The sequence below is a fragment of the Lycorma delicatula genome, chromosome 4 (assembly GCF_047948215.1).
Source record: "Lycorma delicatula isolate Av1 chromosome 4, ASM4794821v1, whole genome shotgun sequence".
In the NCBI taxonomy this organism is placed as follows: domain Eukaryota; kingdom Metazoa; phylum Arthropoda; class Insecta; order Hemiptera; family Fulgoridae; genus Lycorma; species Lycorma delicatula.
In genome coordinates, this window is record NC_134458.1 from 101,455,706 (window position 1) to 101,480,400 (window position 24,695).

Genomic DNA, 24,695 nt, shown 5'->3' on the forward strand with positions numbered 1-24,695 from the left:
TAAATAGAAAAATTTACAACTTAGAAATTTGTTGGGTGAAAGTAGGTTAGATATTTACTTTGAAAAGATGTAGGAAAATATTAATTTTTTTATATTTCAAGTTTGATATTGGTATAGGCTTGATTATATATATATATATATATATATATATATATATATTACCTTTTCATTCATTAAAAAATTTTAATTAAGTTCCTACTTCAAGTTTTCTGATATTCTTTGGGTCCAGTAATCCTTCCCAAATTAATTCATAAACTATTACTATTATCATAAATATATTTTTTTATTTTATGTATAGGAATACAATTTTTATATAAATTTATAAGTAAAATTAAAATGATCTGTGGATCATTTTGTAGTAAAATAAAAACCCTTTCATGTGCAAATATACTCAAGCTTACTTTTCTTCAAACCGAACAGTTTCAACATTTCACTTTTTATTTTGTTGGAGAATTTCATTTGATGGCCCATTGTAGATTTTTTTTACATAATTTAAGAATATTTTTCTTTTAATGGAGAACTTTTTCTTTTAATGCATTGTTTACTTAGATGATTTGAAGATATTTCTTTTTTTTGTTGCTATAATCAATGATTAGTAGTAAATTATTGTAGCATTGACAGATAGTCTCATGTCATTCTGATTTTCAGACTAGACACACATGAAGATTCATTAAAATTGTAGGAAACATAGGGTTAGAAAATAATTGAAATTCCTGTATTCTAGAGTCATAACTATGATGTTAGCAGTATCTGAAAGTCATTCCTAGGCTTTTATTTTATTATTTGAATCAGGTTGCTGGTTTTTGGCCTCTGCAATTTATATGAGTGGTAATTTTTTCAGCATCTTTTTTTGCAGGCTTTACACAAACTTTAAAAATGAAAATAAAACTAAAAAGTGTAAAATAAAATTTAGAAAATTCAAAAATTTTCAATTACTGTTTAAGTTTTGACTTTTTGAGTATCAGATGAAGAGTTAGTAAGTTATTTTGTTTCTAATTTAGACTCAAGTTGTAAAAGTTAAAATTTAAAGATAAGTTGCAGTGTCAACCTAGATTAAGTTGTAGGCAGCTATGTACCTTGTCTATGTACTGTATGTATGAAGCTTCTTTTATAATTGTGTTGATTTAAAATTAACAACAGAATGGTGGCTGGAAGATAATAGTCTAGAATCTGATATTTTAAAAATATAACATAGTCTTTAGACCTGTGTTTTTTAACAGAAAAAAAAGTAAGAAAAATTCATGTGTTTTGAAAGTGTGGAATAACTAAACTAATTGCTCTGGAAATAAACAAAAAATCAGAGAATGTTCTGCTGATAACCGCTATTGTGATAGTCTCTATATTTCATTTTGTCTGATTATTTTAAACTGAATTACAGATCTACAGCTTCTTTTGGAAAGAACCTTTTGGTAATAATAATACAGTATTATAAAATGAACATTGTAACTTGATGATTTAGTTATGCATGTAAAAAAAATTATATTCTTTATTTATTTTTTACTGGAGTAGACAGGATAAAGTCAAGCTTTTTAACAGATTTTTGGAAAAGTAAGCATCACATCTAAGTAAAAAATCTATCAGTGGTGGCTTGCATATAAGCACTGTGGAACTGCAGCACTTCTTATTCAATAACATTATTGTTATCGATAACATTTAATATAATGAATTCTTTTTTCTTTAATTCTTTCTTTATACTTGTACAATAAATGATTATGAAAAAGATACTCCAGTTGATAAAAAAGATACAAAAATATTTATATGGAACTGTGCGCTTCACAGTTCCAGCAGCGTGGTGATGTTTGGCTGTTGTGCGCATGTGCACATAAGAAGCTGCATGCAAGGGATAGAGAGAACTGTCACTTCTGCAGTGCCGACCCTGGTGTGCTGGTGGAAGGTAGGTTTTTTTTTACTCCGCGTGTGTATGGAACGTTCCTTGTTCGTTCCCTTTTCTAGTTTAGTCGGTGGAAGGAATATGAAAGTGGTTTAGCTGTTTTTACAGTAGTGATCAGAAGATGGTGGAAAGCAAGGGCCCTTTGATTGCCAAATCTATCCAAAAATGTTTTGCTTAAAACCGTACCATATTCCTGATTAAAGTGTAGAATTAGATTTTTATCCTTCTTCTTTTTCCTGTTTAGCCTCTGGTAATTACCGTTCAGATAATACTTCAGAGGATGAATGAGGATGATATGTATGAGTGTAAATGAAGTGTAGTCTTGTATATTCTCAGTTCAACCATTCCTTACTTGTGTGGTTAATTGAAAACCCAACCACCAAAGAACACCGGTATCCACGATCTAGTATTCAAATCCGTGTGAAAATAACTAGCTTTACTAGGACTTGAACTCTCGACTTCCAAATCATCTGATTTGGGAAGACGTGTTAACCACTAGACCAACCCGGTGGGTTTTAGATTTTTATCTTGCTTCCATCTATTCTATTTGATTTTTTTTTCAGTTCATTTATTTTATAGAAAACTTAACCATGGCCTTGAAAAGGCCAGAAAAAAATTTTCTGGAGCAGCACCCCTACTAATTTTGGCTACAAGCCACCACTGAAATCTGTCACATTCAGAAATGTTCTTTTTTCAATAAATGATGTATAATTGAATTGAAATTGTTTTTAAGTAAACTATACTTTTTCTACGGCTGTATTATAACATTTGAATTACATGGCTGGAACCTGTGTCATAATGAGGATTCATTACAATACAGTTGTTCAATCTACCAAAAGCCTACTCTTTTCATCCACTGATCAATCAGAAGTGCGTATTTATTTTTTCAACTGTTTTTTTTACTTTGATTTTAATCTGATGTAGTAGTTAGCAAGCAGAGTTGAAAATCAAAATTGATTGGTCCAGTATCATAATCTTGGTTATCATAGTTTCTCTTGCATGAATCAACTATTATTATATTATCCATTTTTAAATTATTGGCTTTATAAAAATTCTATAAGACAGCATTAAAGCTAATTTTAAAAATATTTTTTGATAAAAAAAATATGTTTGAAATTTTAATTTCAAACAAAATATTATAGCTTTATATATATATATGTAATACATTTATATACCAATTGATTGCTACTCTTTTCATATTTTTAACCTAAAAAATAAAAATAATGAATAAATTTGTATTACTACATGTGCAATTAAAGAAATGGATGTATGAAGCATTACTGAAAAGCAGTATTAGTTAAGCGTGAATCAAAAATATGAGTAAAACTGATGATTTAAAGCTTATTAGTTTCAATAAGTGCATGCTGAAAAGAAGTTATCAAATATAATTTACAATATCTAGACATACTGATATATTGATTTGAAGAATTATTAATGAACCAGTTGTATTCATGAAATGTATCAAATTTTATAGTATATTTTACACTGGTTAACCTTACTTGTAAAGAAATCTTATCAGTCGATCTGTAAAGATATCTAAGAAAATGTGTGACTGCACAATGGACCCATTGGAACTTATGAAACAGTTATTCATAGAAATATATCTTATTGTGTAAAAAAAAAAAATTACCGCTAAAATGGTCACACTAGCTAGATAAATTTGTTTCCATGATAAACTAGATTTCATAAAGTATAAGTCAAAGATAATAAAAGAAAAAAGATATAAATATTAGCTTACAAACATGTTCTTTTCTATTTATACTTACCAATAGATTTTTGTTTCAGTAGCGAAATAATATAATATTGTATTTCTATAGATGCAAAATTAAGAGGTTTTAAGCTTATTTGATGTAAAAAAAACCTATCAAAAAGTGATAGTAGAATATTTATATCCTAATTCCTTTATGATAAAAATCATTAAATAACTCTAAGAATGATATTAAATCATAAAAATGAGATCTTACTGAAGATTTACAACTGTATTTTTGTACACTCTGTATTAATTTATGTCCATGAAGGTAAATATCACACTATTCCAAATTTGGAGCAGAGCTCTTATAAAGGTCTTATGGTAGCTGTAACTTGAAAACAGTTTTATAAATATATGGTTTTCCTTAAGTTAATGTTAATAACAGTAATTATTTAGAAAATATTTGTACAAGAGAAGAGACTTTTTTGTAATAGTAGAATATTTATTTATTTATTTTTATAATTTGTATAACTAGTTAAATACATAATTATTTGTATAACGTCAAGAGATGCTGAATAAAATATTATGGGTTATATTTTAAATTATTTAAATTAAATTTTGAATTTTTATACTTATTGTTAAAAAAAATATTTCTGGCTAAAGAAAATATTTTAATTCCAATTTTATATTTAATTACTAAGGCAGTTTGGCCTTATTAATATTATTTTTTAAAGAGGTTTTACAAAGATGATTTCCATTAAAAATATTTATAATTTTTGAAAAAATAAATTCACTGATTATTACAAAGTATGTTTAAACTTTACAAAAATGTAACAAAAAGAAGTAATAACTTAAGTGTAATGTTTTTGTTTGAATCTTTTTCTATCCATACAATCGTTAATATGCTTTAAGTTAATATTTATTTTTTTAAGAAAAATACAAAAAATGTTTAAATTAAATTTTTCATTTATTTCATTTTAATTTATTATGAAATGAATATTTACTTTATGTAGAGCATGTTAGTGACAATAACAATTATTTAAATCATTTGTACAATACGCAACTAGTTAAATGATAATATTTATGGCAATAAAAGTAATACTTTAATTTTCTGTTGTTTTCTTTACAACACCATCCTTCCTAACCTTCCTTCCAGTGGCTTTTGAAGGATGTTACAACCCTGTTATAAACATTTATGCTGCCATTACTTTGCAGTTATGCACTTAAACTTTTATTTTTTAGTATTGTCATATTATTGTGTTATGTGAATGTTTAAGTTAATTTCTGAGTATAATATTTTGCTAAAGAATCGTACATTATTACACCTGACTATGACAAAATTAATATCATTGATATAATGGTGCTTTCCTTCTGAATAGTAGTGGGGTGTTTGGTAGAGGAAGGAATGCACATATATAACTTAATAAACTGATTACAGGTAGATATTCTACCATAATAAATTTATTCAGCATCTCTTTTAAAAGTAATAGAACATATTTCTCTGGCATAAAATATTTTGAAAAATAAATTATTTATTGTATTATATATCTATATAATTTTGGTAATATTAATTATGAACACCTTTGGGCAATTTATTAATTTGAATTGCTATAATAGTTTCTAAAACATTTATTTGGCACAATATTTAAATTTATTTATATTTGTTTTTATTTATTACTAGTTATTATTATTTTTTTTTTATGAAAGGTAATATAATTTATTTGTAAATTTACATGCATGTAACATTTAGCATGGGAGGATTTATTTTTATGAATAAGAATATTAATTAACTATTTATATTTGTTTATATATTTAGTAATTGTATATTATACTATAAGTATTTAAAAATATTTAAATTTAATAGAGAGACTTTATAATATTGTTTGATAATATTTTATTTTTTATTGGTTGATTCCAAATAATGTGGCTAAACTTTTTAAAATTGGTTGTTAAATACAAAAATAAAATTCTTTTGAATGTAACATTTTTTTAACTTTAAAATTTTTTGAATACATTTTTTATTTTTTTTTTTATGTTTTGTGTATAAAAATTATAATATTTAAAGAGGGTTTATTTTAGTTTTAGATTTATAATCTTCAATTTTAGTAATAAATAATTATTTAACGGCTAGAAAATTATGTACCAATGAATGCCTACATAAAGTAGTACCAAAAAAATGCATGTACAAATTAAATTGCAATAAAGAGTTGTGATTTATCTTAATTGAAAACATAATTTAAAGTAGGCAGGTGAAAAAAAATTGAGGACATAATTATGAAATTATAACATATAAGCATTTCTAAAAAAAATTGTTACCACATTTTTTGGAACCTATCTGTGCATAAACTATTTTAGATAGAATATAATGTATACATGTGAATTAATGTAATTATTACTTAGTGAGTAGCTACTAATATCAAAAAATTGTAGATACATATTTATTACGTGATCAAGAAGTATATAATTAAAATTATAAGATGTATAAATATTTGGTTTTATAAATTTAAAATTATAAGTTGTATAAATATTTGGTTTTATACATAAACATATTATTGTTATTTAATATACAAATATTTAAAATTAGTAAAGTTAATTATCGGTGTAAAAAGAAGCTATAATTTATTTTATTGGTCAGCTTTACAAAATGTGATAACGTTGTTTTTTTTTATATTAAAATTTATTAGTGGTGCACTTTCAGATTACACTGAAATAAATTTTTCTAGAAGATCTGAATGTGAAATTGATTTTAAAATAAAGGCACCATTAATAACATTACTACCAGCAATTACACTGAAGTATGAGAAGCTGTATTAGTAGCTCAGAAAATATCTTCTGGAAGTATTATTTCTGTGTAATTTGAAAGCTGATATTTATTAATCTTAATAATTTATTTATTAAATTAGAGTAAAAACAATGATGAAAAATTATAATTAGAAACAAATTTTTTTTAGTCATAAACATGGTTTTGGATGTTGGCATTTTGCACTCTACTCCCTAAGCATTTTTTTTAAGGGAATAACCATCTTTTCCAGGGACATTTTATTAATTAAAATTTTTTATTATTGTAATATGACCAGAATTTTGTGATGGTGTTGAGAGATGTTGGTTTATATTTATTGTCATATGGGTGCCTTATGGATTGATTGGTAGTACTTTTTTTACTGTTAAAAAAAAACCTTTGATTGTATAAGTTCAAAACAAACTTTTACTTTGGAGTTATTGAGTGGTTTGCTATGAATGGATTAACATGTAATCTGGCGGCCCTTGTAAAATGTAATTAGTAGGTCCAAGCTCTACCCAATAGGCTAATCGCTCAGCCACTGGTTAGGAAATGAAGTCCCCAAGTTGGTCCTGACTTCCTAACCCACTGGGTTGGTCTAGTGGTGAACTCATCATCGCAAATCAGCTGATTTTGAAATCGAGAGTTCTTCTAAGGTTCAAATCTTAATAGCGGTAGTTGCTTTTATACAGATTTAATTCTAGATTGTGGATACCAGTGTTCTTTGGTGGTTGGGTTTCAATTAACTGAAACCAGGAAAAAGAGAGAAAATAAAAAAAAGAGGTCCTGACATCCTCAGCATGAAGGGTTTATCAGTATTGCCTACATCCTCAGAATTTATAATAAAGAAGAGAAAATCAAGGAAAAGGAAAAATGGTGGGTGATGAGAAAGCACTGGTACTCAACTTGGGCATGCACATTAAAAGTTTCATAACAGCGTTCTGGTCTTATTCAAATTTACTGTTTTTAATTGAAATGTGCAATTGTTTTATTAGTCATTATTTTAATTCTATTTTTTTATGATGTCATGGAGGTTTTAAAAAACTATTTTGATTTTCTTTTTAATATTTTTTTGTTTCTATTGTATAAAATTTATTAATATGATAAAAATTTATAGTTTATTTTGATTTTTTAGATATATTGAGAAGCAGTGCTCCCCAAAACATTATTAATTTATCTTCTTTTTTTTTGCTTTTTTAATTTGTCTTATCGAACAATTTTTTAATCAGATATTTTTATCTGTTTATACTAAATATAAAATGATGTTTCTTTTATTTATCGGGTACTGCAACCATAATTAATGGTTGCAGGCAACCTGACATGAATTGCAAGTCCTTCTCAAAAGTGGCGTAACCGTTTACAAGAATAACAAGAATCCTATGTCAGGTTTACTTGGGAAAGTAAGGATTGAAATAATTTCCTGTTGCCTGCCCATTAAGCTAAATATACTGTTGCTTATCAGGATGTCAGGCACTCCAAAACACAGGTCATTTTCAGCACTAGAAGTGACACGATTATATACTATTCTATTCAACAAGAAGTGGTATATAATAAACTTAGAAGTAAGCAAATCTTAACTGATGTCTCTTTTACATCAGCTTCTTTACATGTATCACAGTCATTAGAATGATTGGGTTGGATAGAGTAAATCAATGAATGTTTATAATAAACATACAATAAAAAAAATTCATTGCTGTTTATTATATCATTTTAAATACTGGACTTTTAATGTTTGGTTGATCTTGAGTGTGTTTTGTGACTATATTATTCTAAGAGCTGAAGGTGGGATAGAATAACAAAAACAAACTTATTTTATAATATAGTGCAGTAACAAACATGTTAATTACATGATTTGTCAAAACCAACACGTTTTCTGTTGACTGGTTATAATTTTTTTTTTAATTTAGAAATATTGAATGTATTACTTTCCCTTTTGTAATAAACAAAAATTTATACTAGAATCTGGGTTTTTGAACATAGTCTGGGTTTTTTAAAAGTATATAATCAATTAAAAGCTGTAGTTTGGATTGTAATTCTATCTTGAGTTAAAATTTTGCCCTTGTAAAGAATGAAAAAAAATCAGTTATAAAAATTTAATTTTTTTTAATTTACAGGAAATAATTCTATTTATTAAAACGATATTTTAATGATTTTTATTTTGTTTATAATGTATTTAATAATGTTTACTCTGTTATGCGTATTATTTATTAAACTTTTTTTGTGTATAGTATATTGAGGCACTATATAAAAAAATGTTATACTGTTTACTAATGATGTTATACCTTACATTTATTTTTTCTATCTAATGAAATATATTTACTTTTATTTTAAAAAAATATTTTCAAAATATATAAAAAGGGGTTGTTTTATCATATTAAGATATGGAAAATTATAAACTACTTATATATGTAAAAACAACATTAGCTTGCTAGGATTATATATCTAAATATTGATAAAATATAAAATGGTTAAATAATTTTCATATCTAATATAATTAAATCATTATTTGTAAATTCAGAAGGATTCAGTATATTCTAGTATTAAAGTAACTAATTTTTTCAATTTTCTAGGAGTCATTCATGAAATATTTTTAAAATTTTGAACTTTTATATATATATATATATATATATATATATATATATATATTTTATTCTTGCTTTCAAAATTATACTGCTTCATAACTGAAGCCAGTGTGTAATTGCCAGTAGGGCAAAATCATATTACATAATTTCACAGTCTTGGTAAATTTATTAATTAAATCTTGATCATCAAAATACTCATCTAAAAAATAGGATTCAAATTAACTAATAATAAATAACATAACTTAGAATCCTGATCATGCATGACATTTTTTTCATGCATTACAAATATTTCATGTTCCTACACATAAGTCTCGAGCTTATGAATTAACCAACTAATACATTATCTGTCATGTGATGTTATAAACTAAATATCACAACAGCTTTTCTGTGAAGGTGTTAATAACTAACCTTATTAGCAATTTAAATTTTATCTTATCTAACTGGAAGGACCTCTCTGAAAATTTTTAAATTAAATTTTTTGGGAAATAAGTCATTTATTAGCTGTAAATTATTAAATTAAAAAAAAATGTTTCAACTTTAAAAAAAAAATAAATTAAGGTCCACCACTAATTTGATATGAAATTGATGGATTTCTGAAAATTGCCAATTTGAGATTTAGAATAATGTTATTCAAATTTAACTTGGATTAGAAATAGTTTATTTTCTTTTTAGCCATAACTGAAACATAATTTATTTTACTACTGTAAATTTACTCTTTAAACAAATTGAAGGTAACATGTTTAGAGTTATTTCATCAAAATGTGAGGCAGATGAAATGAATGAATGCAATTTTCATGTGATATTGGTACAGCATAATGCCTAATTCTAAGAACGTTATATAATTTTTACTACTGTGTTGTCTGTAAACTGGAACTTCAATTTTCTCTGAAACATTTTTCAGAAGAAACATCTAGGTTTCTAGTGTTGTTGTTACCATCATCAACATTTATTACAAACTATTCTGTAACATTTTCAATATGGTTGTCCTCACATGTCTTTTTCTACGTTCCTGACAGTATGATCCATGCACTTTTTACAGTATTCTTTCTAATGCAAGTTATTTATTTCTTCATTCAGAATTTGCTCGATTTCAGAAATTTTTAACATTTTATTATTTTTTCCAATGAAACATTTTATTTATGTTCAATTCAGTTCTATAGGATTAAGTTCATGGTGAAATGATGTTCATAACATTATTTTAATTTTTGGCATTTCATCAATATGTATGAATCAAAATTTGATCTGTATTTTTTAATTATATCCAATTATTGTACCTTCAATATACTTTGTTGTAAGTTTGTATTTTTAAACTGAAATCAGTCTTTTGTTTTTCTGTTTTGGCCAATTTGAAGTAGGAATAATTTATTATTTTAACTTTGTAGGAATGTTAGGAAGCATTCTCTGATGACCACACCACCTTCATTAAGATATCATTGTTTTATTAAAACTTGCAGTTTTTTTTTAAAACCCTGCTTCATTCACAATTTGAGATACCATTAATATTTTTCCTGTGCAGAAAGATTTTAGTTTCATGTTTTTAGACATAAGATGCTGTGTATCCAATGTTGATCCATGTCTCAACCATGTACTTAATATTACATCCTTCCTGTCTGTAAGATTTTACCTTTTATAAATATTATTCTCTACACAAAATAATCTCTTCACTCTCTATTAGTAAACTGTCATTCATATTTAAAATTTAAAGTTTGTTAAATCATTTGAAAAAGAGTATCTGTTTGAAGTTTGGTAAGTCTTTGCATTAACAGTTTGCATTATTTTGTCTATTGTTGGTGTTTAACTGTTAATAATAAAAAAAAGAAGAAAACTGTACTTTTTGCCTATTTTTATCAGAATTGTTTGTATTATTTATGTTATTTTCCATGGGTTTTGTTGTTGTTGAGATGAAACTTTATAATCTTTTATTAACTGTATTTAGAAGCTCCAGATGTCTCCATTGGAGTAACAATATTATTTATAATTTCAGTTGATAGGATATCCAGATGAGATTTCATCTATACTGCGTTATGTATACATTTTAAATTATTTCCTTTTCTGAGCTACGTAAAGGCTTCATTTCCTGGTGTCTTTTCACCAAAGTTAAATTCTCTCTGCTAGGAAGTTAATACATCCTCAGCAACCTTTCTTCAACTTCCTGAGGAAGTTAATACTTCCTCAGCAGTTTGCATAGTTGACACTGTTGAATACTGGAAAGAAGTTGATCCAATCATATTCACTTGAATATAATTGAAAATTAATTGTGTGAAATTACAGATAACACAGAATTTAATTAAAAATTACTTAAAGTTTATAATAACTGTGTGCTTAACCTGAAGTAAAAACTCATTATAAAACAAAACAGTCTTATAAAAAACAGAATAGAAGATAATAATTATCAGCTTAATTATCATTAATTAATCATCAGCTTTTGAAGCTGATAATTATTGCAAAATTAATTATTGCAGTAATTACATACAGTTTAACCAAACATTACTGAAAATATATAAAACTTTTTCACAGTCTGAACTAAAAACAGTTTATACAAGAATAAATAACAAGCTGACTCAGCAATGAGGATGAAATAACTTATGGTATACTTGGATTAGGGCATCTAGATATAAGCATGCACTGTAACAGCTACAAGTGAACTGTTTATTTATGGTCTTGCAATTGACTGAACAGATTATAGGCTGTGTTACTGCTTAAAAAAACTCAAGTTAGAATGCAAAAATCCAACTTGGACTAAAGTAAACCATTTTTTACATGAATTATTTGATTTACATGTTTTATAATAATTTTTTTAAATAAAATTCAGCAAAATTTTTTTAAATAATGAAAAATTATGTACTGCACATCAATGAGCTTAGCTTCTATTGATTATTTATAGTGAAAACTTAGTGATATAAAAAATATAAATATATATTTTAAGAAAAATAGATTAAAATTTAACACTTTAGTTTGATTAAATATTTTTGATAAAATTTGAATTTTTTTATAGACTTTTTTATTGCTAGATGTAACTTACAACCTTTGAAGCTGATTGGCTAAACTGTTAAAGACAGGTATATTATTGTTTAATTAAACTTTAAATTTTATCTAGAAGATGCTTGATGTGACAAAAAATAAGATGGAGATATGGAAAGAAAATAGATGTGATTAGTAGAATTCACTTGACACTTCAGTGTACCCAGACTAGATAATTTTGGTTTATCTATTCTTCAATAGAAAACATTTATGTATGTGTATACATTATTATGCCCAAAGATAATCAGTTTTTCACTTTCTTTAATCAAGTCCTAAATTACCTAATTATATAGGGGATTTTTGATAATTTGTAAATACATAAAATTTAGCATTAGACTAAAATAAATTTTAAATTAATTCCAATTGAGTATACATGAATGAGTGAGTATTAAGGAAAATTTTTGTATAAGTTAGATTCTGTTAACTTCATTCCAACATGAGATATCATAAACAATGTCCCTTCTTTTGTCATAATATTCTTAAATCCTAAAGTTTAAACAATTAAGCTGTATTAAAAGTATAAATTAAATATTTTACTATCAGTTAAAAATGACTAATTTTTTTGTTAAATTTTGATAATTGCATTTTTACTAGTTATTTTCAGTAATCTGCCAACTTGATATCAAATTTTATTTTTATTTTTAAAAAAGCTGAAAAAGAGGTTGCAAAAATTCTCCCAACTATATCTAATCCCATCTCCCTTTTTATTGTTTTAAAAATTTCTTATCTGAGGTTTAACAGTAATGGAATGATTGAGAAATGGAAAAATAGTGAAGTATTCCTTGTATTTTTGGAACATTTATTTCTTGTGATTTCTAAATTGTGAAATTCAACAGTAAAAAAAATTAAAAACCAAAAATCCAGAATTTCTAATCTATGAAAGGGAATTATGATTGTAAAATATAATTTTTATAAAAAAAATTAAAAAATCAGATATTTCATGTAGTATGCACAAAAAATTATATAGACCAAAATGCACCTGTCTTGATATAGTATATACCTTTTCCAATTTTAAAAAATTGTAATTTTATCAATGAATGTTCACATGAATCATATTAAATTTTATGATTATTCATTTACCCATTCCAGTTATATTAAACAAAATAGATGCCATTATATATATATATACACACACACACACATACACAGAATTGCATGTAGCTACATATATATATATATATATATATACACAAAAGTGCATATAATTTTTTTGTTTTAAAAGATTGAAAAATGCAAAAAAAACACACCCAAAATTTTGATTTATTACAATACTTCCTAACGTACTATTCTATACTAAAATAAGGAAAAGTAGTATTTTCTGTTTAATTTAAGGGTCATAAATGCTTAATGTTTGGAATGATCCTGCCAGCTTAATAGATTTTAAAATTTTTCTTTGATCAAATACTTTCATACATTTTTATCACTAAATTATCTTACCATCTTTGAATATATGATTTGATGTCATTTTTCTTCTATTTTTGTTTTAATAATTATATATATTCATTTATTAAATATTTTAATAAATGAAAATTCTAAAATTTAAAAAAATAAGTAATTGAAAGCAATATTGGCTTCAACAGAGAAAATATTGTGTAACTTTCATATAACTGATTAACTCATTATCTTAAATAGTTCTTTTATTTTTACACAATATGTTTAACTAGTCTCTCATACTTTATACTAAATATGAATGGCTCCTTATTTTTTTAAATTATTTTATTTTACTGACAATTTTATTACTATTATTTAATAGAAAAAATTAAGTAATGTAATTAATTATTAGATAATGTTATGGTACACTGATGTAGGTACATTTTAGATACATGATTATAGTATAATAATTATATAACAAAGCTTTCTTTGGTTATCATTAAATGTTTAATGTAATTATTGTTTAATTATGGTAGCTTGTATTTCTAAATTTATTTATTAGATATAAAATTATAAAATATCATGGATTTATTAAAACTAATCTACAGTTAAATATATTACAGATATTTATTTATATTAATCTACTGAGAATTCTCATAATACTGAATTTTTATATTATTTATTTATGTAATATTTTTCATTATTTACTAGCATGATTATTAAAAATAGAAAACAGGGACATACATGTAAATTAGGATGATAATTATTGTATGTGCATATGCAGAAATCTTACACATACACACATACACACACACAAACTTGATAAATATAATTAAATATTAATAACTAAAATTAAATCTTGGTTAAAATAATTTTTTTTTGTGGTCCTTAATTTATTATAAACCTTCACAGGAGTGCATGAAATTGTCCCATTTGGTATATTCATGTCATATGACAAGGAAAATAAAGTAAAATGGTCCAAAAACATTATGTTATCATATAATGTCTTAATATATTTAAGTTTTCATTGAATTAGAAGTCATACTGCATGTAATCTAATGAAAATACATTAATCCCAGTGGATCTTTGTATGAATCACAAAGTCGTATTATTTCTGTATTGATTATATTTAGCTAGTTTATTATGTATTACAGTTTATTTTCATAATAGTTGATGACCCTGATTCCATTTAATATAAGTGAATCTTTTTTGACAGTTAAATATTCTGGTTGAGTTTTATTTTTACATTGTAAGATAAGATTGTAGCTAATATCATTTCTGTCTCAGTCTCCTTACATGAGAACATTATATGTAAATGCACTCCTCAAAAGGTTAGATGTAATTTTTTTTATTAAATAAGATTAAAAAATTGCTCACTTCCCTTTTTTGTTATGGGTTTTATATTTTTTATTCAATTTTTAAATAAATATTCGAAAATTAGCTTTATATTATAAAAAAAGACATTTTATTTAAATATTTGGTATAAATTATTGCAATAATAACAATTCTTTTTTTCCCCTTAAAAGGAAAGCAAAATGTTTTGGACATTTTTAGATTATTTTAAATCCAATTTTATATATACAGTGTACATATATATGTAAGTATATATATATATATACTTACAGAAAAGTAGCATTCAGCACAATTAATTTATATCAATACAATGGATTAATTGTGATATTTATTACATGTTTTCTTTCTTTAAATGAATGTTTTTATAGTTAACAGAAAGCAAAGTTTAAAAAATTTAAATCCCTTCCTAACAAAGCTAAATTACAAATTTAATGACTGATATCAATTATTTTATAGTGTTCTGAATTACATTTTAAAAGTTAGTCATTTTTCATGTGGTTATTTTTTTTTTTTAATGCAGATCCACTGTGTTGTGATTGTAATCTCTAATAAGCTGTACTAATGCTGAAAATGTATTATCTTTTACCTTATGTAGCTATATTTAAAACAGCACTAAAATATAATTTAATAATTTTACATACAGTATTCATTATGATATGTCATATTAACTCAAAACAATAAAATTCACTAACAAAACTGTGTTGTTCAGCAGAACAAATAAAAACTATATTAGATAACTGTAAGCTGCAATATAATTTATGGTAGGATTTATCTGTGTTTAATAATTCCATTATAGTTTTCTCTTCCCTTTCATGCGAGACTTATCTCTTTCCTCTATCAGAATACAGTATCAGATTAAAAACAAAAAGTAGTTAGTTTTAAATTCAGTAACAATTCATTTTGGTATTCTTTATTATTAAAAAAAAAATGTAATTCACTGTTATAAAATTGTTTACCAAGACCGGGAAACAATTACTTTTCAATCAATACATTTCCTTCTTTCAAACCACCATAATTCTATGGTATAATATTTTTTTAATTTAATTAAAATATTATCTATACTTACAAATTATAAGAGTATATATATATATTCATTTTTTTACAAGATTTTTATATAATGCATTATATATATTTAATGAGTGGGTGACCTATAAATTCATATTAAAAAATATTATAATTTGTTTTCTGTACCCAGGCCTATGGATAGATATCTTTTGTACCTGCTGTGGGCTGAAAGTCCATTATATCATGTATGCATCTGTAAGATTAGTAAATAAAAAAAAGTTCTCTTCACTAAGAAAGGCATTCCAAAAGAAAGTAAAAAGTCTTCTGTATTAGAAAGTTTTCCACTTTATTAAGGACTTATACATTGTGAAGTGACTGTGATTTACAGTTTTATTGTACTTTTATAGATATCTTCTTTATTGAACTGCTACTCAATAAAAGTAAGGCTTTATTGGTATTTCAAAAGTCCAAGGTAGATTGAATTTAAAAATAAAGATGTTCTTTCATCAAGAAAACTTTTGGTTTTTTTTATGTGGCTAACTAAATCAATTTTTTTTTTTTGTTAGATGGTAGAGCCATAATGACAGCAGAAAGTGTGATATGAGTTAAGTCATTCCCAGAATAAATAGAATAATAACTAAATAAATAATAATAATAAATAAACAGAATAACAAGCTTCAAATGATAGGTTATATTAGAGAAAGAGAAGTGTAAATTGGTTACCATTACTGCAGCAGCATGCAAACCCCATCAAAATGTAGATGATATTTAGCTTTACTGGTGATACTTTTACTCTATTCACCACAGGGACTTATCCCAAATTGAGAATAGTTACTCTCAGTGATGCTTTTACCTTAGATGCACTTTACATGCATCACAGTTATAAAAATGATGGGATAAATTTGTAAAGGAACAAACCTACTTATTTCTGATATGAAATAAGATATTATGTACTTTATCTTAACTTTGTAGCAGAATCTTTTGCCTAAAATTAATTAATAAACCAACACTAACCAAAAATATTTAGGAGACATTTTAATTTTTAACATAAATTTTTTTTTTTTCAGTTTTTAATTTAGGTCTCTTTAACTTTCTAAAATGGTATTTTTGGTTTTTTATACCAATTTTTCTTGATGTACAGTAGAGGAATTTGGCAGAACTATTTCTGGTCAAATGCTTTCCTGATGTGAACCTACTGGAAGGTTCTTATGCAAGATAGTAAAATAGTCTGGTTTTCCTGTTTTGGCAGATTATTCATCTTCAGCACCTACCCTTCTTCTTCTTACTTGATCCCTTCTTCCTTCTATTGGCTCTGTGGAATCAGATCTAACTCTGTTAGGCCTGATTTACCTGATTGTCATGCTGAAAATTCTGAAAATTCAATACTTCATGCTATTTAGTTTGCATATACAGAGAAGCATATGGACGAATTGGCAACTGTTTTCTGTCTATTGGTTGTATGGTAAGATCATTGGATAAAAACAGGCCTTTTATCCAAAAAGAAAAATTTCAAGAAGACTAGATGATGCTCAGATGCATTAAAATAGAACTACTTTGTAAGCAGTTTTTACAAAATTGATTAAAAATAAATAATAGATTATTTGATCATAAGCATCAATAAAATTAAAATATAATAAAATGTAATTGCCTTTCATTAAATGAGAAATATTTTATGCTGAAGTGTTATATATTGTTCAAAATTTGTTTTATTACTTTCTTCCTTTGTAACAAGGATGAAAAAATTTAATTTTAGGAAAACTAGTTGCAATTTCAGCGATTAAATTTATTAAAACTTTGCTCTCTGTTCATATTATATTGTACCACCACCATATTAGTAGCAATTTATAGCCGCAAAACATTTTATTAAAAAAATAAATAAATTGTATACCAATCTACAATATATTATGGTTAGTTATTCAAAACAGTCTGTCATAAATAATAAATTAGTTGTATACAGAATAAAAAGATAAAAATATTTCCATTCAATTCACAAATTCCGACACCAGAATGACCAACAGGATAATATGCATAGGGACGATCACCACGTTCCCCAGCACCATTAAGAACTTCCACCACCTCAGGTCGATGTCGATTTTCTGGCAACCAAGGTGGTTGCCAAGGTCGACGACTTGATTTATAAACTACTCCTACCTTTGGTGGATGTAATGTGATGTTTAATAATGTTGGGTGTTCTTCAACTACCATAAATTCAACTTCACGTGGTGAAAAACCGTCTGCGTACACCTGTAAATTTATTCCACAAAATTATTAAATTAAATTATTATATTATTATTCTACAAAATTATTAATAATTTAATCTATAACTATCAAAATAGTTATAGATTATAATAAATAAAAAAATACTTATAGATTTACAAATTGTATGTTATATGAAAGTATAACAGTTGTGCGGAAGGATATAATAAAATAAGAAAATATAATTATCCAAGTATCTAAATATTATAATAATTGGTTGCATCATGTTGTTATAGCTTCAATAGCAAATTGAAGCAAATTGTCTTAGTGCTACAAGAATAATTAATAGGTAATAAATAATGTATAATTCACTATTTCTTAAAAAAGATGATGTTTTTCTACATATACTAATATCTAGTGTAGAAGTGGTTTTATTTCTAAATCCTGCTGGACTGTAATGTTATGTATTTTCAAGTAGAGATCATTAGCTGTAAAATGATGACATCATAGAAACTTAAAAATTGATTGACTTGAGTCTGGATAATATTCCATCCTCAGTTTTACATAAAAACCTTCTTTTAATAAAAATGAATTCCAGATATCATAAATAAAAAAAGGAATGGTGCATTTATAAAACAAAGTTATGATACAAAATGTAGTTCATTGATGAGTTGTTACAACAGTCGATTATGAACAATGTTTTTTCCAGGCATGTAAAATAAGAATAGAATTGGCATATAGAATTATCCCATTGTAGAATCCTGTACATCAGTTTTTTCAACACACTTCAGAATTCATCAGAATGATGCATCAGCCCATGCCATTAAAGTCTGAGTGCAGAATTTTTAAGAAACTAATTCAATATCGAACAAGATGAATCCTGGTAAAGCTATGTACATCTGAAAACATAGGTGCAATGTTATGAAGCCCTAAATGGTCTCCCTTTCATTATTCAGTTTCACTTTCCTTGTTAAATACCAGTGTTTGAAGAATTCTTCACAAAAATGTTCATGTGCACACATATAGAATTCAAGTTGTACAAACATTAAATGACACTGATGAAGTTAATTGAGTGACTTTTGTAAATATGTGTAAAATCAAATTTTTGGTTTTTGATGACAAACAGCCTTAATAAAATTAATCAAGGCTTACTGCACAGTACTAATATCACTGATTGATATTCAAGAGATTCTGCTGAAATAATTGCTTCAAATTTCTTTCAGTATGGTGTTGGGAATGCTGTTACAATCAAATTAAAGTAAATTGTCCAGATGATTGAAAAACCTTTATCTCCTTAAATAGTGGAAAAACCAAAATCAATCCATATATGTAGTTTCAACAAGATGGGGCCGACAACTAGCACAGCTAAGCAATCTTTACAATGCAGTTTAATTATTATTTATAGATGTTATCTGTTGATATATTATGTTGATATTACTTATATATGTTATCTGTTGATATTCCTTGGCCCATGAGATTGTTTGAGGTACCATCCTGTTTACCTAATTCTTATAATTATGGCCCCAACCAACACATGCAACTCCCTCTGGAAAGGGGAGCGCATTGATTCTTCCAAATACTAGGGCCCCAGAAGGCGTATTCCTGTTAGGTTGAAAGGCGCTAGCACCGAAAGGACTTCAGGAATCACATCGGAAGTATGAAGCTCATATGCGCCTAGTCTCCCACAATCAGCCCCAGTCAATTATTTCTCATTGGTCTAAAGGAACAGAATGCAATTGCCAACTCTGTCCATAAATAAAACACATAATTCTATAACCACCACTAAATGAATAATGACCTGCCTGATAAATGAAAGACAGAGGAGCAAGGGAGATTTGTCCAGGCTCTGCGATTAGTAGGGATATAAACTCCCACTATCCTTACGTTCCATTCTGTTCCAAGATAGTCTGATCTTACAGCATGTATTTTATCTTGTCGGGCTGTCTGAACTCAAATTGAATAATGCTTGAATCAGAATGGTGGCTATCTTCAAGGTTTAGTGTTCAGAACTTACAATTTTTAAGGGACAGTTAGATGATACTAAATGAGCTATTACTCTGAAGAAAAAGTTTATTTTTAAATGTATAAATAAAAAAGTTATTAAATCTTTAAAAATCATCTGTCTTATTGGCTCACTGATAATAACTTAGAACATTTTTTTGTTGCATCACATTTAAAAAAAAAAAATGATTAATATTTACCTAAAAACATGTCAATAACTTACCTCTAAAATATATACTCCAGGTAATAGAATTCTCCAGAATTCTCCATATTTAGTTGTTTGGAAGCCAACATTACGATTTTTTACTTTTAATGAAGCTTTTTCAACTGGATTACCGTGCTCATCCATAACAAATCCATGAACACCACGATGTGCTTCAGCAAGAAATTTAACAAGAGGCTGTTGACAGAAATAAATAAAGCTCGAATATTTATAAAAAAAGAGAAATAAACTATAATTAAAAATTATTTTTGGGTCAAGGGAAATAAATGATGCAAATTAATAAATTCAATTTAGCATTATTATTTTATCAACTTAGCTGATGTCACTGCATTTACGGTAGTATTTATATGTAGCAAAATGAAAACACTGGTAGTTTATGATGTATTATAAATAAATCAAAATTTATAACTTTCTCAAATAATGTTAATAAATGAAAATTGTTAATGACTGCTTATTAAACATTTTCATTCTCTAAAATTTTATTCAGCTGCATATAATTATTATAGTCAGGAAAAAATGTGGGTTACTGCTTTAAATGCAAGATTATTTCAAAATATATAAATAATTTTTGATTGCTAAAAAATTAAAAATTTTTATGATCTTGAAAATTATAAAACATGTTCTACATATTTTTAAAGTTTATAATTATAAAAATAGTATTTTACATTACCAATCTGTTTTCCTCCCAGAATTTTGGCAATTCTGTTGAAAATGGGTATTTGCAACAGGATAATTCTAAAGTAACTTCCATACATCCATACCAGACGTAATTGAAATCTTGCATTCCACCTGTGAATTCATAGTGCATTAGTTAAAAATAATATACCTAGAAAAATGAAATAAATTTTAAAATAATCTCCTGATTTGTTTTTACTTTTCAAATGCTATATTTTACATTTATTTATCAATGGAACTTTAAGTATTGTGATTTAGGTATTACAATTGCCTATGAATGGTTGTTGAATTTATAATAATTTGAATGAAAATTTTTTAAGACTCTTGTTTAAAATATTTAGCTTTACTGTATTTTATATATCAGTAAACCGGAATTTTGTACCACCATACATCTGTTTATTGCTTTGAATTGGTTTTTGACCAACATGCATTATTTGGTTGGTTGTATGACCTACAATAGTATTTGCATGAAAACATGTTTTATTTGACTTATACCTGTTGAGTTTTAAACTGAAATAACATTAAATTCAAAATTTGAATCTGTGTATTTTGGTATATAAGGCGCAGTAATCGTAATAATGGTTATTAGTGGACTTGATTTGAGTCACAAGTTACTCCCAAGAATTACATAGCCATTTTCAAGAATAATAAGCATCCCATGACAAACTTACTAGAAAAAAGTGAGTTGTGAGTTGGTTTTCTACAGTCATCTTCACTAAACTGAATATACTTCAACATTTCAGCACACCAGCCTAATGAAGTGCAGTTGATATTCACGTGTAAAAATGACATCACTTAGTTCATCACAAGGGTAGGCTGTTTAGTGAGCTTTATAACTTTTAAGAGAAAGTAACTGGACTAATGTCAATTTCATCTCAGGGGTTCTGCATTTGTTGCAGCCAAAAGAAAAATCACAGGAGTGTAAAATAACAAATTAATATACCCTTTTTTGAGGAAAACAGTGCATTTTATACACTGTCTTCATTTAGGAGTATATATAAAGATTACATTTAATAAATAAAACTTAAAATGTAACTTTTGTCTCAGTGTATATATGGGAAAAAATGTTGTATATAACTGTTTCTCTTATGGATGAAGTAATAATGCACACATAGTTATATTACTTACTGTAAACTACATCAGGATGTGTTATTGAATAGAATCTGTCTTTTAATAGCTGCAGGTTAACAGAACCAAGAACAAACTGTAGGATTGATAGAACTGGTGTGGTAAGTTGTAGTGTCTGTAGCCACTCTGCCATCCTCTTTCTTGTAAAATTTTCTCATGTGGCCACAGAACCATACATGGTGCTTCAGTATGCAACTGGTCGTACTGTGAGAGCAATGTATAGTTTACTCTTAATCCACATCCAAAAAAATTCATATAGTTAAATTTTGCATTAGATAAGAATAATTCTTGTACAACTTTACAATTTCTATGTATCAAGTGTGGCTCAGTTGAATCAAGACTCATTTGGTGTACCAGCTTTACATGCTAATCCTTGATGTCATGAAGGATGACTATATGAATAAGTTAATTGTGAATTGTATAAATATGTCATCATCTGATGTAAATGAGGTGCTGTTGCATAACTCTGGAATAGCATAATGTAATCCACTGTAACCGTGGATTCATGAGTCCTAAATGTGTTTTAATAAAAATCTAAAGAACGGTGGGTGGAAAGCAGTACTGGAAGAACCAGTATCATTAAATATCTGTCAAGGTTGGGCTAGGGTTAAGTTGTCAACTTCTTTTATGGGACCACTAATTACTCTCTTTCCTGAAACATACTGTTATTATGAATAATCTATTCAAGTTGTGTTATAGAAAAATAGTTATGAAAATGAATGATTTTTATACCTGTTAATGGATACCATGCTGCTCCATTTGTTATTCCTTGACTAAATGATGGTGTACCAGCTTTACATGCTAATCCTTGATGCATGGTAGGATGATTACGTGAATAAGTTAATGCTAAATGTCTAAATACATCATCATCTGGTGTAAGTGAAGGTGTCGATGAGTAACTCTGGAACACTTTTGAAAACACACATATTTTAATTTCTATATACTGTATTTTATAGTTTATTAAATTTCATTGCTTGAGACTCTGAAAGAAATTCTATCATGTTAAAATCGTACGTACTCAACAGGATTCAGACCTAGGATTTTGTCATTATAAATATTTTAAAAAAATCTAAAACGGGTAAAATAAACTTGAACGATTTTTTTTAAATTTTAATAATATTTTTAGTTAAAATTCTGTTTGTTTTTTCTTATTAAGCTTAATTTGATATACACTTTCGTCTCAAATTAAATTGATAAATTTATGGATTAAATTTTTTATTTCAGCACATATTTTTAACTTCTACAATTTAGTTATCTTTGTTATTAAAATAAATTTACATTGTTTACTTAATGACTACATTTAATACAGCCAAATATTGATTTTAATAGTTCATATTTTTTTAATTCGTCAGTACGTAATCGTCTAATGTTTCTGTGTTTTCTAAGATATTATGTAAAATGATTAACAAACTTTAACCGATACTATTTTTTTCAAAATTGAAATATATGAGCTTTCATTTGGCTGAATTTGGATGAAATGTGAAAAAGTGAAATGTTCCACCAATGTGGACATTGGTGGTACTTTCAGTGTTACACAACTATTGTACATACAAAAATTTCTTACCTACACACATACACAAAAGCAGATTAAATGATATAATGATTTCAAACTTCAGGAAGTGAGTAGGAGAATAAGAGAACAATTCTCATTGCAAGTGTTTTGTTTCTGTCTGCCTACTTTTTATATTTTTATAGTATTTAAGAAAAGTGATTCTAGGTAATTGATTTAAATTGTTTTCATTTAGTTAAATTATTGAATTTCCTCATAAAATATTTGTATTTTTTAACAATCATTAGAAAATGAGATCAGTTTATTTTTTTCAAAATAAATATATATATATATTCCTTGAATTATTTTATCTTTTTTAAATTTTATTAAACATAAAAAGAAAAATTAATTTTTTCAAACAAAACCAAGATTTTACTTTTATTATTGAATAACAGCTGGGTGAGAAATGCCAAAAACCAGTAAATCATCATCATAATGTACTGTTCTGCTATAGTCAAGTCCTTTACACCATTGTTAGTTTATACTCTCTGTTTATGACTTCATTTATCATTTGCAGTCTTCCTTTCTTTCTCTTCTATCCTTTAACATTTCCTTAAAGAGCTGTTGTTACTGATGCTTTCTTCTCAGGCTTGTCCAATCCAATTACTTTCCTCCTCTGAGCTATATATTGGAGTGCTCAGTCCTCAGCTATCCTGTTAAGCTTCTCATTTCTTATATAGTCTATCCATTAATAAATCATATGTAGCATGAAATTGTTCTGACTTTTGAATTATGAAAAATTCACCATTTATGGTGACGTAATTTGGTAGTGTTTAGTTACCTGTTTAATTGAAAGTAGAGGATTATGTATGAGATTTCTGTGATACCTGAACTGAGTAACTATTTCCCACACTCACCAAATCCATGAGACAGTGTTAAAAGAATAAAGATACTTATATTTATTTATTCTCTTTGCAACCATACAGGCCTATGTCCAATTGCTGTACCCTACTCAGTTTTTTATAATTATGAATTTTATAAAATATGAAACATGCAAAGCCTGACCAGGATTTGAATTCAGCACCTTCCATGTAAAGAGATGTGATTTGTCTGTTACAAGTGGGGTTGCTCTCCCTCAAGGTGTGAGAGGGTGGGACGCGGCGGTTTTCTGGATGCACGCAAGGCGTATCCAGCAACCTAGTGTAGGGACAGGAAGGGTAGCCTCTCAGCGGAGGGGGTGCATTGGTCGCCCAGAAGGGGGGCTAATGTACTTTGATGAAACTGAGGGGAC

At 26.6% G+C, this 24,695-nt stretch overlaps 1 protein-coding gene across 4 annotated transcripts in view; it reads right to left on the bottom strand.

The window, feature by feature from the left end:
- Positions 1-24,695, bottom strand: part of LOC142323707 (carboxypeptidase D-like) — a 205,409-nt gene that overhangs the window by 8,212 nt on the left and 172,502 nt on the right. For all 4 annotated transcript variants that reach the window (XM_075363834.1, XM_075363832.1, XM_075363830.1 and 1 more), the window contains exons 5-8: positions 22,648-22,824; positions 20,783-20,901; positions 20,113-20,289; positions 17,844-17,936 (exon numbers count right to left, since the gene is read on the bottom strand). In XM_075363834.1, the coding sequence (XP_075219949.1) occupies positions 17,844-17,936; positions 20,113-20,289; positions 20,783-20,901; positions 22,648-22,824 (566 nt within the window). The remainder of the gene's footprint in view (positions 1-17,843; positions 17,937-20,112; positions 20,290-20,782; positions 20,902-22,647; positions 22,825-24,695) is intronic.